Source organism: Larimichthys crocea, chromosome XI (assembly GCF_000972845.2).
Source record: "Larimichthys crocea isolate SSNF chromosome XI, L_crocea_2.0, whole genome shotgun sequence".
Classification (NCBI taxonomy): Eukaryota; Metazoa; Chordata; class Actinopteri; family Sciaenidae; genus Larimichthys; species Larimichthys crocea.
In genome coordinates this window covers 7,384,608-7,397,541 of record NC_040021.1, presented here as the reverse complement: position 1 = coordinate 7,397,541, position 12,934 = coordinate 7,384,608, and the positions used below count along the sequence as shown (strand labels likewise).

Here is a 12,934-nt window from a genome sequence, read left to right as displayed (position 1 = left end):
ATTTATTTTAGACGTCAGCATAGTAGCAAAGGTCTGATAAAGTCCATGTGATATACATATTGACATACTGCTTACGTCTGCAAAGATGTCTGCGCTACACCGCACAAACTTTATGACCGTACACGCCTACAAAGACTGCACATGTGGCACATCTCCATATGTAACCATTTAATAATCAGAACTGTTTGGTGCCAATTTTAGGACATATCAGGCCTTTTAATCCTGCAATAATAAAATAAACTGGACAGTTACAAAACAAGCACGAGGTGGTGACTATAGTTATCTATCTTGAGGAAGTATCTGATGATTTCTGTACAATGCAAACATCAGAAAGCTGAAGAAGGCTCTCTTGATGGTAAGACGTCTCCAGTGTTTTAACCACAATAACACAGAGTTCCTCTCGCCCACAGCTCATGTCCATGGTGAAATTTACTGACGGAATTAGTCCTGAGATTTACTAACTCTGCTGTTTTTTTACTGTTGAGTGGTATTACTTGTGCCCCAAAATGCTGCAGGGATTAATATTAAAGTTTTTATGGGGAAAGTCCTGTGAGCCAGATGTCGTCAAGAAAGTCTCAGAGGTCATATCCATCTCTTTCTCTCACTCCATTTTATTTCATTTCATTCACCATGTCAGCCTTACATCATTCAGAGTTTCTGTCCAGGCAGGGTTGTTACCAAAAAGTCTGGAAAAAAACATGCTTTTGTTCCAGGTGACGACCTCCAGACAACAGCAGTGACGTCACGACTGGATTCAGTTTAAAACGATTTTAAATTTATCTTCTTAGATGAGTCATCTGCCTTCTTTGATTTTTTAACACTATAACATATTTTAACCTCATTCTCAGATGTGACAGGAGAAAACACCAGCAACATTAAGTGTGCAGATCAGGAAATCAGGATTGCAGCCAAATTGATGATAAAACCCAAATGAAATGATAAAAAGCAGCATCACAGATCATTTTTATGCACATAAGATCCTTCACCAGGCAGCCAGAATGCCAGAGAAGCAAGCAAAAGTATCATAAAGAGTATTTATGATCTCATAAGGGCGGCTGTAGCTCAGGAGGGTCGTTCACTGATCTGATGATTGGTGGTTCGATCCAGTCTGCATGCCTTGGTAGCAAGATACTGAAGGCGTATGAATGGGTTAGCTCCTAAAACTGATGAGGCACCTTGCATGGCAGTGCCATCAGTGAATGAACGTGTGTGAATGAGATATGTAGTGTAAAAGCTTTGAGTGCACTTTGAAAGACTAGAAAGGTGATATAAAAGAACCATTTACCATTACCAGTCCATATCACACCTGAAACCACAACGACATGATAAAAGACAACTCAAAATGTTTCAAACTTATCTGCCATTGATTAAAACTCTTGGCTGAAGCAGAAAGTGCACAAAAAGTACAAATGCATCTCCTTGTATTAAAGTTGTGGATTTATTCGACATTCTTGACTAGTTCAATGACTCAAAACCAAAAGACAAACCATAAATCACAATCTTTGCTTATCAGCAATCTAAGCATGACAACTGATAAGTTTTGACACTCATATTTTGATTTTAAAGAGTACTCTTTAAAAATCAGTTACCTAAACAAAGTAAAAAAGGAACGAAAAGCCTCACCATCTAATCTTTATCCAATAACCAAAAACACAGAGAAACAGCACCCTAAACCTCGTGACTCTAAACCAAAATACCTCTACATGTGCCATCAGCAAAATCAACTATACCTAACCTGGTCCCCAGGTAGTGAACATAAGTACCCCTGCCAAAAACAAGTTAGTATAATTGCTACCATTCACAATATAATTCATAAGTATAATACAAAGAGGCATGGTGGCAAGCTCAAGACAAAACCCAGCCGCCACGACTGTCAGGCTGTTCAAACTTAAGTAATGTAGATCCAGACTGGGTGCTGCTCCATTCATGACCCTCCAGCTCTCCAGGAAGGGCCACACCTCATCAGCTGGAACCAATCGGGAGCTGGGGACTACACACCTAACTTAGCACACACAATAAACACTACAAGCAAAGTAGATTGGAGTTTTGGTCCCAGCTGTAGGATGAAGGATGTTTTGTCAACTACTGTTTCCAGGGTCAAGAATGAACTTTACATCCTAACTTTCAAGCCAATGTGGATAAGAAATTCTTGGAAGTGTTCAGAAAAATGGAAATTTTAATATTTACGGTTCATGACAACAGAGGAACATCTTCTTGATGGATGAGATTGCTGTTTCAAAGGTCAATCATTCACCTGACGTCTGCTGCTGAAGTGCTCGTTGTACTCTTACTTGATGGGCCACAAATTAACAAATTAAAAAAGCTTTAGAACATAAAAAATAAAGTTACGGTAATGTTTGCAGTCATCTGTAGCTGCACTCTTAAATTTGAATGTTGTAACCATGTAATCGGGATGTTTCATGACTTTCTCGGACCTTCCAACTCAGTCTGCCGAGGTCTAAAGTTACAGAGGAACTCCAGTAAATTAAATCGTAGCTTTCTCCCATCTGTAGGTGAACAATGATTTGTCATCTCCCACGACTAGAAACAAAAGAACAGAGTTTGCCTGGCTTATAATCAGTGAGGAAACACAGACCTCGTGGAGAATCAGTTGCAGAAGTTAGAAAAAGTGGATTTCAACAAAATGCGGGACTGTCTGATTTTCTGCAGATATGTTTGAGGGTTTTTTTTGTCAGCACAATTGTAAATTATTTCTCTTTTCACATTTTAAAAACATCCTTTTTAATCCTTCAAATCTGAAATAGATTGACTGTTTTCTAAATTAGCGCTGGGTGTTCCCTTGAAATCCCTGACAGTGTTTTTGGTGGTTCAACACTCATTTGTGAGAAATGTCATAAATTTGGTGTGAGCGCATCAGCCTCCAGCCTGCAGATGCTGCTGTAAAAGTGTGTTGAGATCCAGAGTAAACAGTTTAAAGGTCCGTGTCCGTTAAAGCAAACCCTGAGAAGGCACAGCAGCAGAACAGCTGGGGCTCATGTATTCCCGAGCGCATACCTCATTTCCATCCTGTGCACGCCTGCATGGAGACACGTGCGCTTGGTGTTTCATGCTGCTTTGAAGATGTCAAATCTGCAGCCAGTTTCTCTTTGTTATGTTACGTTGTGGAGCAAAGCAGGAATGTAGGAAGCATATGGTTCAACTGCGGTGTTGGTTTGCTGATTGTGTGCTGTTTTTGTTCAGATATCAGACTTTAAATGCAACGCTTTGATCAGATTTTACTGAAATATGCTTTGTTTGTGGACAAAAGGAATATTTTACATTTATTTGTCCTGGAAAATGATCTTTCCTTCTGAAGTTTCTCCCTTTTATTCTTGATTCAAGTTTTTTTCCTCTGTGTTATTTTAGTTTTTTCTGATCTGAACTGAAAGTCTAAAGATGCATATTTTAAGCAGATTGTTGATTTGTGATTTTGTGCTATGTAAATAAAACTGATCTGAGTGAGGTTTCATTTTATTAGTCTGGATTTCAGTGGGGAGTTTATGTGTCCAAAGAAGTCTTCAGTACTTTACTGTCTCTAATTGAGTCCTAATGCGGTAAAATACAAACACAGGCCAAGTTGTAACTGGTAGGACTGGAAACATACCAGTTTCCAAACACGAGTCAGCATTTTTATGGAACATGTTTCATACAGTAAATCAAAATCACAGATATAAATAATCAGCCCAGTGTTTCTGTTACTGACTGTGGCTATAGCGCTGTACAATAAGCAAAGGACGTTTTCCTCCTTGATGTCTAACAATGAGAGTTTAGGAAACATTTCTCTTTTTTATGATTCATAAAACATCACTGATATGTCCATATGGGGTCGATGTCACGTGTGCTGCAGTTTGGATAACTTGTGAGGGGATGGATGGGTGGAAATACTCCACTACAAGAAGAAATCCAGCATTTAAAGATTGAAGACTGAATTACTATCAGCAAATATGACTTAAAGTATGAAAATCGTGCAGTAAAATTGTGTTTTATTATTATATCTGATATTTTTTGATTAATATTCCTGCTGCATTCATGTATATGTTGCATTTTAGTGCTGTAGATGTTTAAAGTTGAGCACATTTTAACTACTTTATATACTGTTGGCTACTTTAATCTACAGCAATGCTTTATGGTCTATAAGATCATTGTATATTTGTAGGGTTGCAGTCCTGTTAGAGACTCTAAAAAGTTTCGTGAGCGCAGAAAATCAGCCTGTTTTCAACTTTCTCAAGCAAATCAAAGAAGATTTTAGAAGAGTTTGTTTATCTTAAGAAAGAGGAGAAGTTTCTCCACCCTTGAAGCAACATTTAATCCTGCAGTTTATCCATGTGGAAATATTTAGTTTTTACTGAACAGAAATGGAATGAAAAATTGTAATCTGAAAAGTAACTAGTAACTAAAGCTGCAAACAAATGTAGTGAAGTAGAAGTATAAAGCTGCATGAAATGGAAAGTATCTCAAATTTGTACTTGAGTACATGTACTTCATTCAACCAGTGATAAAGGATCTTACGTCAGTCACACAGTGAACTCCGCAGCTTCTTGTTCTGTGTTGTTTTCCTGGTTAGTTAAACTCTGTCTAGTTGTTTCTGACGTAAATTAAGGACAATGAACTCTTAAGATACAATGTGCTCTTCTCATCATTTCATAATTCACACTGATTGATAATTTGCTCTTCAGTTGTCTTGATCTTGACAGCACATTGAACTTTGTGCCAGATGTTAGAGGAAATAAAGACAGAGGGTCAAGAGTTTAGTTCAGATTATTTAAGTTTGTCCTCATGAGCCCGCTGGCCTAGATCTGAGTTAGTGTTTTTGATTATACTTTTGAATTTGAATTCACATTTTGTGCTTTTTATCCTCCTCATCCGTGACTTTAACATCATGTTTGTTTTTTCAATATTAGCCAATAGTCCCCCCCCTTCTTTCCCTTGTTTTTCTGAACACTGTTTGAATTGATGGCACCGTACACCCTAAGTTTTTATGACGTAGAGCAAAGCAGCAAAGATCAGACGACTCCAGATACTGCTTTAAGGGCATTACTGATGAGTCAACCTCTCATCTCACCTACAGCACATAAACCCTTTAGCTATGTATCCCTAAACTGGATTATTAGCGTGAGTACAACCAAATGTTTTATCTCATTCTTATTCCCTCTCAGCTAAGTACCCATCTCCTCCGAGATCTCCGACCACCTAAAACTGTTGCAAAACTGGGACTTTCTGAGGCCTCCAGTGATTCTGATTTTACAAACAGGAACCAAGGTTTATAGCGTGAACAACACTGCCAAAAGCTCTGCTTACCAGCTGGAGCTGTGTGTTTTATTACCGGATACAATATTATCTGATCAACAAATCTGTGAGGAAGCACTGGGAGTACTTACTGTCTCAATCAGGAGACTCATATACACATACTTGATGAGTGTTTCTTTGGAGGGGCATCAATTTTCTCATGGTTCTGCATCTAATAACACTCGCCTTGAAAAACATTCAACCTTCTTCTTCCAGTTTTTGGCAAAAAGCAGAGCAACAACTGTTCATACAGTGTAAGAAGATAAGAAGAACACAAGCTGCTTATAGGCACAGATGTTTCCTCCACATAATTTTCTTCTCGTATGACCACGAAGCAGCCAAAAGTTTCGTTACTTCAGTTATGATGTGGGGAAAATTCTGCTTTCTATGAGGAATAAGACGTCAGGATCATTCAGTGGGTTCAGGGTGTGTTTTTGTTGAGTTTATGACCTATATATAGTGTGGTGCTCACATGCTTCACTCGTGAGCAGCAGTGTTCATTCTCTTTGGCTTCAGTTGCATTATTTTGACTGCGGGCATGAAGAAGAGGGAAAGTGATGCATGAATGAGCATCAGAGAGAAAGCTGAGCTCGGGCTGCTGGTGTTGAAATCCAGATGTGATTCTGACGTTAGGTTGGACCATTGAGCTTTATAATGATGAAGAAACTTAGGAAGTGACATTTTTTTGATTGCACTCCACATGTTTCACTGCACTGTACACAGGAGTATCTTTGGATAGAGACTTTGTCAAAAGCGTAATTTCCACCTCAAAATCCTGTTTTTGTTTCGTCACTTATATTGTTTCAGGTTGTTACCGTCCAGACACAACAGTTTAAATCAAAGTGTAAAAAACACTTATTGAGTCGCCTACAGTTATTACCATGCAAGTGGTGACGTGTGTTTTAAAGGCTGTTTTTTTGCCCTGGATTTCACCTCTCAGGCCTCATACAGGCTTCCTTGCCTTATTGAATCATAAAGAATCATAAATCAGTTCATTGGCACGATGTTGTTTTTTTACATACAAGGAAAGTTCCTTGGTATTTTGATGCATTTCCATCAGTTTTCTATTACTGCTTATCCTCATCAGGGTTGCAGGAGTGAGAAGGGGTGTACAGTCATCACAGAGCTGACACATAGAGACAAACAACCATTCACAACTGTGGGCAATTTAAAATCACCAATTGATTTTGGACTGTGGGAGGAAGCCAGAGCACCCGGCAGTACAGAAAGGTCCCAGCTGGGTTTCAAACCATGAACCTTCTTGCTGTGAGGCAACAGTGCTAACCACTGCTGTCGCCCAATTGTGGTGCTATACTATGATTCAACATCATGCAAAGATAAAACACACTTTATAGTGCTTCAGTATAGTTCTGTAAACGATTAATTATTTCGTTTTTTGTGTTATACTACTATTATTTTGGAAAGCACAATAACAAATTCCAATGTTTTGTTTTTTCTTCGTCTTCTTTGGGTCCTCGCCACTTCTTAAACCAAAACTACACCCTTGGACTTGGTAAACTTTTAGGTTTTCACTTAACAATACGCAGCTTATGAACAAAACAGGAACTATAAAAGCAGGACAGGAAAATGAAGCCAAAAACAAAAGAATACAGATGGTAAGAAAGGGGGGAAAAAAAGACCATACGAAATGAAAATTGTAAAATGGAAAGAAAACCTGCAAACTGGTTCAGACTAGTAGCTGCAGTGCTTTATTTACACATAATATGCCTCTATCCAATGCCTTTCTGCACCATCTATGCAACACACACTTAAGGTGTAAAAAAATTCCCCACTCTTGCACTCACATCCACCTCTGCATTTGCGTGTGCCCCACGTTTCAAAGCTGAAGTCTTTACCCCAGCGACCCAGGTTTGATTGCAGTCTGGATCCTTTGCTGCATGTCATACACCCTTTATCTCTCCAGCTGTCACTATCAAATGAAGCAGAAGTGACACAAAAAAACAAGATAAGATAAAAGACATCAGTGTCTAAACAGTTCTGACTATGATACACCTTTCCTTCTTTCTGTGCAGGTACTGGTCTGATCTGGATGGATGACGTGGCTTGTACAGGGACTGAAGACACCATCCATCAGTGCAAGTTTCCTGGTTGGGGCAAAACCAACTGCGGCCATGTGGAGGACGCTGGTGTGACCTGTGCCGTCTAAACCTTTATGATCCTGACACTGCTACAGCGACCAAGCATCTCCAGTGCCTTAGACCTTTAAGAAGCTACAAGGTGCACAACATCCTACCATTGCCAGGGGGTGTCACATTAGCAGTATGTCAGCTGACAAACCTCAGTGCTGTGCAATGAAGTAAATCTGCAGCTTTTTTTAGCACTTCATGATTAAACATTTACCTACAAGACTGAATCATGGGAGCAAAGAAAATGCACACATTTTCCAAACTTTGAGCAACCATGTGAGCTTCTACACGGGGATGATCGCCCAACAGGACTGTTCATCAGGAGTGCTTCATCAGACTGAATTACAGAGTCTTCAGTGAAGGCCAAAGGTCAGCTTTCTGCCATCAGAGGCTCGTCTGGTTTGTTGTTTTTGCCTCCTGCATAGGGAGGAAGCGAATCCAACAACTTCACCACCGCAGAGCCTTCATTCATTTGTCAGCTGTCGTCTCTGAGTTGGAGCTGAAATGATGCATTAAGAAACTGACAAGACTGTTATTGACAAACTGATTTTTCATTTACTGGCAGCTGCTCTTCGCACTATTATGTAGGAATGGCTTTTGAGTGATGCTAAACATACAAACTGCCTTATATATATATACATATGTATAACATAGCATTACCCAGTAAGGGATGATTTGATGATTTGCAGGAGAAAAAGCAGTTGTTGAGTTAAAACTGGGAGTAAATTTCACCTTTTCAACTTAATTCTAAAGATGCTTTGTGGGGTTTTGTGTAAACAAACAAGTTCTGGGTATGTAAGGTAGATATGCTGCTCGGGACCAAAGACCAAAGACCCAAAAAGTTAGTGACAAGTTGGAACATTTTAAGGTATCAAGTGATGCCACTAAAACCTTGGAATGGATCTTCTACAGCCTATAAATGCATAAAATGTGGACAGATTATTTCAGGAAAAACTGGGAATATGAGTAACACCATAAAACACCTCATCAAGCATGTAGAAAGGCCAATGGCCTTTTTGACGCAAGACTTTAAATGAAGTACTCTCTTGGTATCGGTATCACTTAAAGGATTCTGGTGTATATTTTTAAACCATACCCAGTCCTTCCTTCAAGAAGGTTTAAATCTGGAGCAAATGGACGTGAAGATGTTTCACCTCTCTTCCAAGAGGCTTCTCCAGTTCTGACTGAGTGGTGGGGAGATTTAAATATTTAGCCTAGACAGGATCATAAACCCAGCTATAGTTTACACTTGGTTCGTCAGTGCTTGTTGCAGACTGTCGTCAGAGTTGTTAAGGTCACCTGAGGTCTGGTGTGGACGATGGTCGTTGGAGCCACATGAAGCCAAGCGTGAATTGCTGCTAGGTCTCTTGGGAAGGGATGAAGTGACAGCATTGTAGGTGGAGGATAAGGTGTGAGAGACCTCCTCCTCTGTTGAGGGATAGTTTCTTTAATTTAACAACTCTGACAACAGTCATCACAACAAGAACAAGCACTAACAAACTTGCTAAAGCCTCTTGGATGAAAGGTGAAACATCTCAACGGTTTTACAACCATGTCCAGTTGCCCCACATTTAACCCCTCTTTAGGGGAGAGATGGCCTGGATGACTAAGAACCTTTATAGACTTTCATATCCAGCGCCAAAACATTAGCCACAACAGCTTTACAAGGAAATATTTTAGGGTTTTGCAGCTTTTTAGCTTAGTTTGAACCTCAACATCTAGACACCCTTTAACCTGCAAATCACCAAATGCGTCTTTACTGCGTGCTTTATATTTATAAATAAAATAAAAATGGAAAAAAAAACACAACTAACAAAGATTTTGTAAAGGGTAATCAGTCACTGCGGCTGACAGATGAAGTGATTCTAAAGAAGAGAGAACAGATGAGTATAAACAGATGGATGCATGGACGCCTGCCCTGTACGATTTATAGCAGCGGGCCTGTCAGTGTTTATTGCCAAAAGTTGGGTTGTTTCAGCATTAATGCACATGTGTATGCACACACACACACACACACGCACACCAACCATAACAGACAAGCTTCTTCTTTTGAGGTTTATGCCTCTGTCTAAGTCAGGTTTAATCTTTATGGCTGCCTTCAGATCCAAAAAGGCTGGTACCTCCCAAGTGTCCTTGCTCACTTCTCCTTCTGAGCCAGCAGGAGACATCGAGGTTGGAATGAAATATGCATGAGTCTGTCTCTTTACCCAGTCAAGTTTTACATTTGAAGAGGGAAAACATGTTTTATGCACCTTTAAAATTTGGCTTTAAAAACTCACAAAGTTCAGATTTTTTCCCCCACTAAGGAGCTGTAGTTCAGCTGCCTCTGATCCTGTACTCTGTCTGTGTAAGCTGTCCTACTTTAAACAAATCAAAAATTGTCTGGTACACTTTACTTTTATGAAAATTAATCTGCACAGATGATGGCCATTTAAAAACTTGTGTTCATGTGAGTAAAGAAAAAAAAATGTTGGATTTGAAATTGACTTTTCAAGGCGGTGCAGCCAGAAATGACTTGCTCTACCTCATGTTCGAGTGCCTTCAAGTGTGTGTTTGTCGAGGGTTTATGTTTTAAACCACGACTCTGCCACAGAAGAAGACAAATTAAAGAAGGAAAAGGAGAAAAGGGATTTGGGGAAAAGGGAAAATGAGGTGAGAAACCAGACTCAATAGACTGATGTGTCTCAAAAGAAAAAGGGATTTGTGGGTGGGTAACATTTTTCCCTCTTACATTTTTCTTTAAAAGTTGATTGGATACGTTTTCTGGTACAAAAACACATGTCTTTCTTTTTCTTTTTTTTTACCTTTTGGCATCGCCGAATAACAACAAGCACAACTGAACTGAACCTTGCAAACAGCATCGACAACTCTTCGGCCTTCCAGGAGGCTAGTTCATTTTTTTCTGATTATTTTTTTTTTACTTTGGTTTGTAAACTGTTTTATAAAAGCTGTTCTCACTGTGACTATTCAGACTTATTGACACCAACACTGGCTGCCTAATGTATCCCAGTTGTATCTTGCCTATTATTGTTTTTATAATTCATATTAGAGCTGAAACGATCAATTGATTGATGAGTCAATCAACCGTAATATCAACAACATTCTTTCTTAAATGTGGGTATTTGCTGCTTTTCTGTTTTTTTTTTTTTATCATTGTAATCTAATTTCTCTATATTTGCTATTGACTGAGAAAATAATTGGCAGTTAAGTTGCAGCCCTAAAACACAAACACATGTCACTGACAGTATAAAGAATGGACAGTGTATGCGTGGCCACGGGTTTCTGAAGAGAAGCTTAAAATTTGTGGCGTTGACTGCCGCCATGTCACTTATGCATAACTTTAAGACTTTAAGACCAAAACAGTTTTTTGTACCAGGCTGTAAACATGTTTATCTTTGCTGTGAAGTTGGACATTTTAACGTGGGGACTTATGGAGGTTGACTCATTCTGTAGCCAGCCTCAAGTGGACGTTTGAGGAACTGCAGTTTTTGCCACTTCTGCATTGGCTTCACTTCACAGTCACAGAGGTTGCTACTTGGGTTTAATGCAGAAGAAATTGTCTTTATATGATACATTTAATATACAGTATCAGAAACCCGATGCATGCTGTGGTTACACTTTGATGTCCAGTAGTTTATTTAGAATGTGAATGGGAAGAATTTAAAATTTACAAGGCTGTAGAGTCGTATACTTTCCAACTAATGCGTGCATGATTGAGTGTGACTTCTTTTTTTCCCGTGAAGCACCAAAGTGTAGCTGACAGTCCGACTGAGTGGCAGCCAGGCCTTTATGTGTCTGGTCCTGAAGTCTCGCTTTCATTTTGTTAGAGGCGTCACACTCTGTGGAGTTATTACTAAAAGCTCTGCCTTTCTAACACAACGGCCAAAGATAACACCCATGGCTCCTTCAGTATATTTTTACTCCGCTTATTTGTCATCTCCTCTGTTGGAGAAGCAAACAAAATGTTATTGATTGAGATTCCTGTGAAACATTTTCTTAGAAAATAGTTTTGTGTTTACACAGGTTTGAGTATGTTTTATTCCACAGTATTGACACCAACGGGCCTTTTAATATTCTATATTAATAGAAGGAAGTGCAGCTATGAAGGTGGCAGTGTGCCCAGCTTTTGTTTGTCTGCTTGTCTGCCACTGAAAAGAGACAGTTTAACTTTTATGCCATTTTCTATTTTAGTTAAAGGTTCAGTGTGTCAGATTTAGGAGGCTCTATTTACACAATATAAAATATGATATCCATAACTGTGTTTTCATTAGTATATAATCACCTGAAAAGAAGAATGATTATGTTTTTGTTAACTTTGAATGAAACTTTTATATCTACAGACACAGCAGGTCTGTAGAGTTTACCATATTTCTACAGTAGCCCAGAAGGGACAAATTACTTGTTTTTTTTTGCCACTGTAGTTTCTCATTTTGCTATCAGCAAAGATACCAGTACATGTCAATAAATCTTACACACTAGTCCTGTAGCACAAATGTTAAAAGGGATAAATGTTTTGACTAACATTTCAGAGTGTTCACTAGAAAAATAAGTGGTCGGTTTGTTCTGCTCAGAGTTTGCCGGCAGATTAAACTGTCAAAATATAAATAAAACATATTTATGGCAGTGCCTTCTTTTATCCCTGACCATTTATGGTTTTGATATGGTAGGCTACAATAACTACAACAGTGTATCTACATCTACCTCTCTGGCAACCTGTGAAGTGCCAAAAACTGCAGTTCCTCAAACGTCCACTCGAGGCTGGTTACAGAACAGTCTCCATAAGTCCCTATGTTAAAATGTCCAACTTCACAGCAGGAATAAACATGTTTACAGCCTGGTACAAAAAATAGTTTTGGTCTCTATAGATAATTTCTCCGTTTGTGTGGGGTGAATTTTTATAGAACTCACCAGTTCAAATTATATTAAGGCTTAAAGTTACGCAGAGTTATGTGGCCACCTCTTTGACCATTTTTGGATTAGCCGGGAGGAGGTGGAGACAGGATTGCCAAGAAGACCAATGGGCCATATTTATACTGTCTGTGATCTACATATGTGTAGGCTACTACCGTTAATTTAAACACTTAAAGTCAGTTAAGCCTTTTAGTTACAGATAAATCAGGTTAGATTATTGGTTGGAGATTGGAGCCGTTACCATTTTAAGAAACTGACCAATCAGCTAAAGAAAATCAGAGTTTTGGCCCTTTTCTTCCCCATAACCCACAAATTTCTAAGTATTATACACTTTAGAACACTTTGTGTTCTACTAGTGCGCAAACAGGACTTGATATAGAAATTATGATATATTTTGAATCAATAAATTAAATGAATATATTTTGTGTCTCCGTGCTACAAAACTCTGCTTTTAGGCTCCATCCAAATAAGTTTATTGTCCCTTTATCTCCAATTTGCTGGTAAATTTGGGATCTGCAACAGGTGAAATCCATGCAAGCCAATCACAAATCAGATCCTTATGGGCTCAATTCAACCAGCAGAAATATGCA

The 12,934-nt window shown here is 38.9% G+C and overlaps 1 protein-coding gene across 2 annotated transcripts in view; it reads left to right on the top strand.

Moving 5' to 3' along the window:
- The window catches only part of scara5 (scavenger receptor class A, member 5 (putative)), an 85,541-nt gene extending 73,886 nt beyond the window's left edge, over nt 1–11,655 (top strand). Inside the window, exon 12 of one of the 2 annotated variants that reach the window (XM_027283809.1) lies at nt 7,320–11,655. In XM_027283809.1, coding sequence (XP_027139610.1) covers nt 7,320–7,453 — 134 coding nt within the window. In that variant the 3' untranslated portion in view covers nt 7,454–11,655. 2 annotated transcript variants of the gene reach the window in all.
- Nucleotides 11,656–12,934: the final 1,279 nt, after the last annotated feature.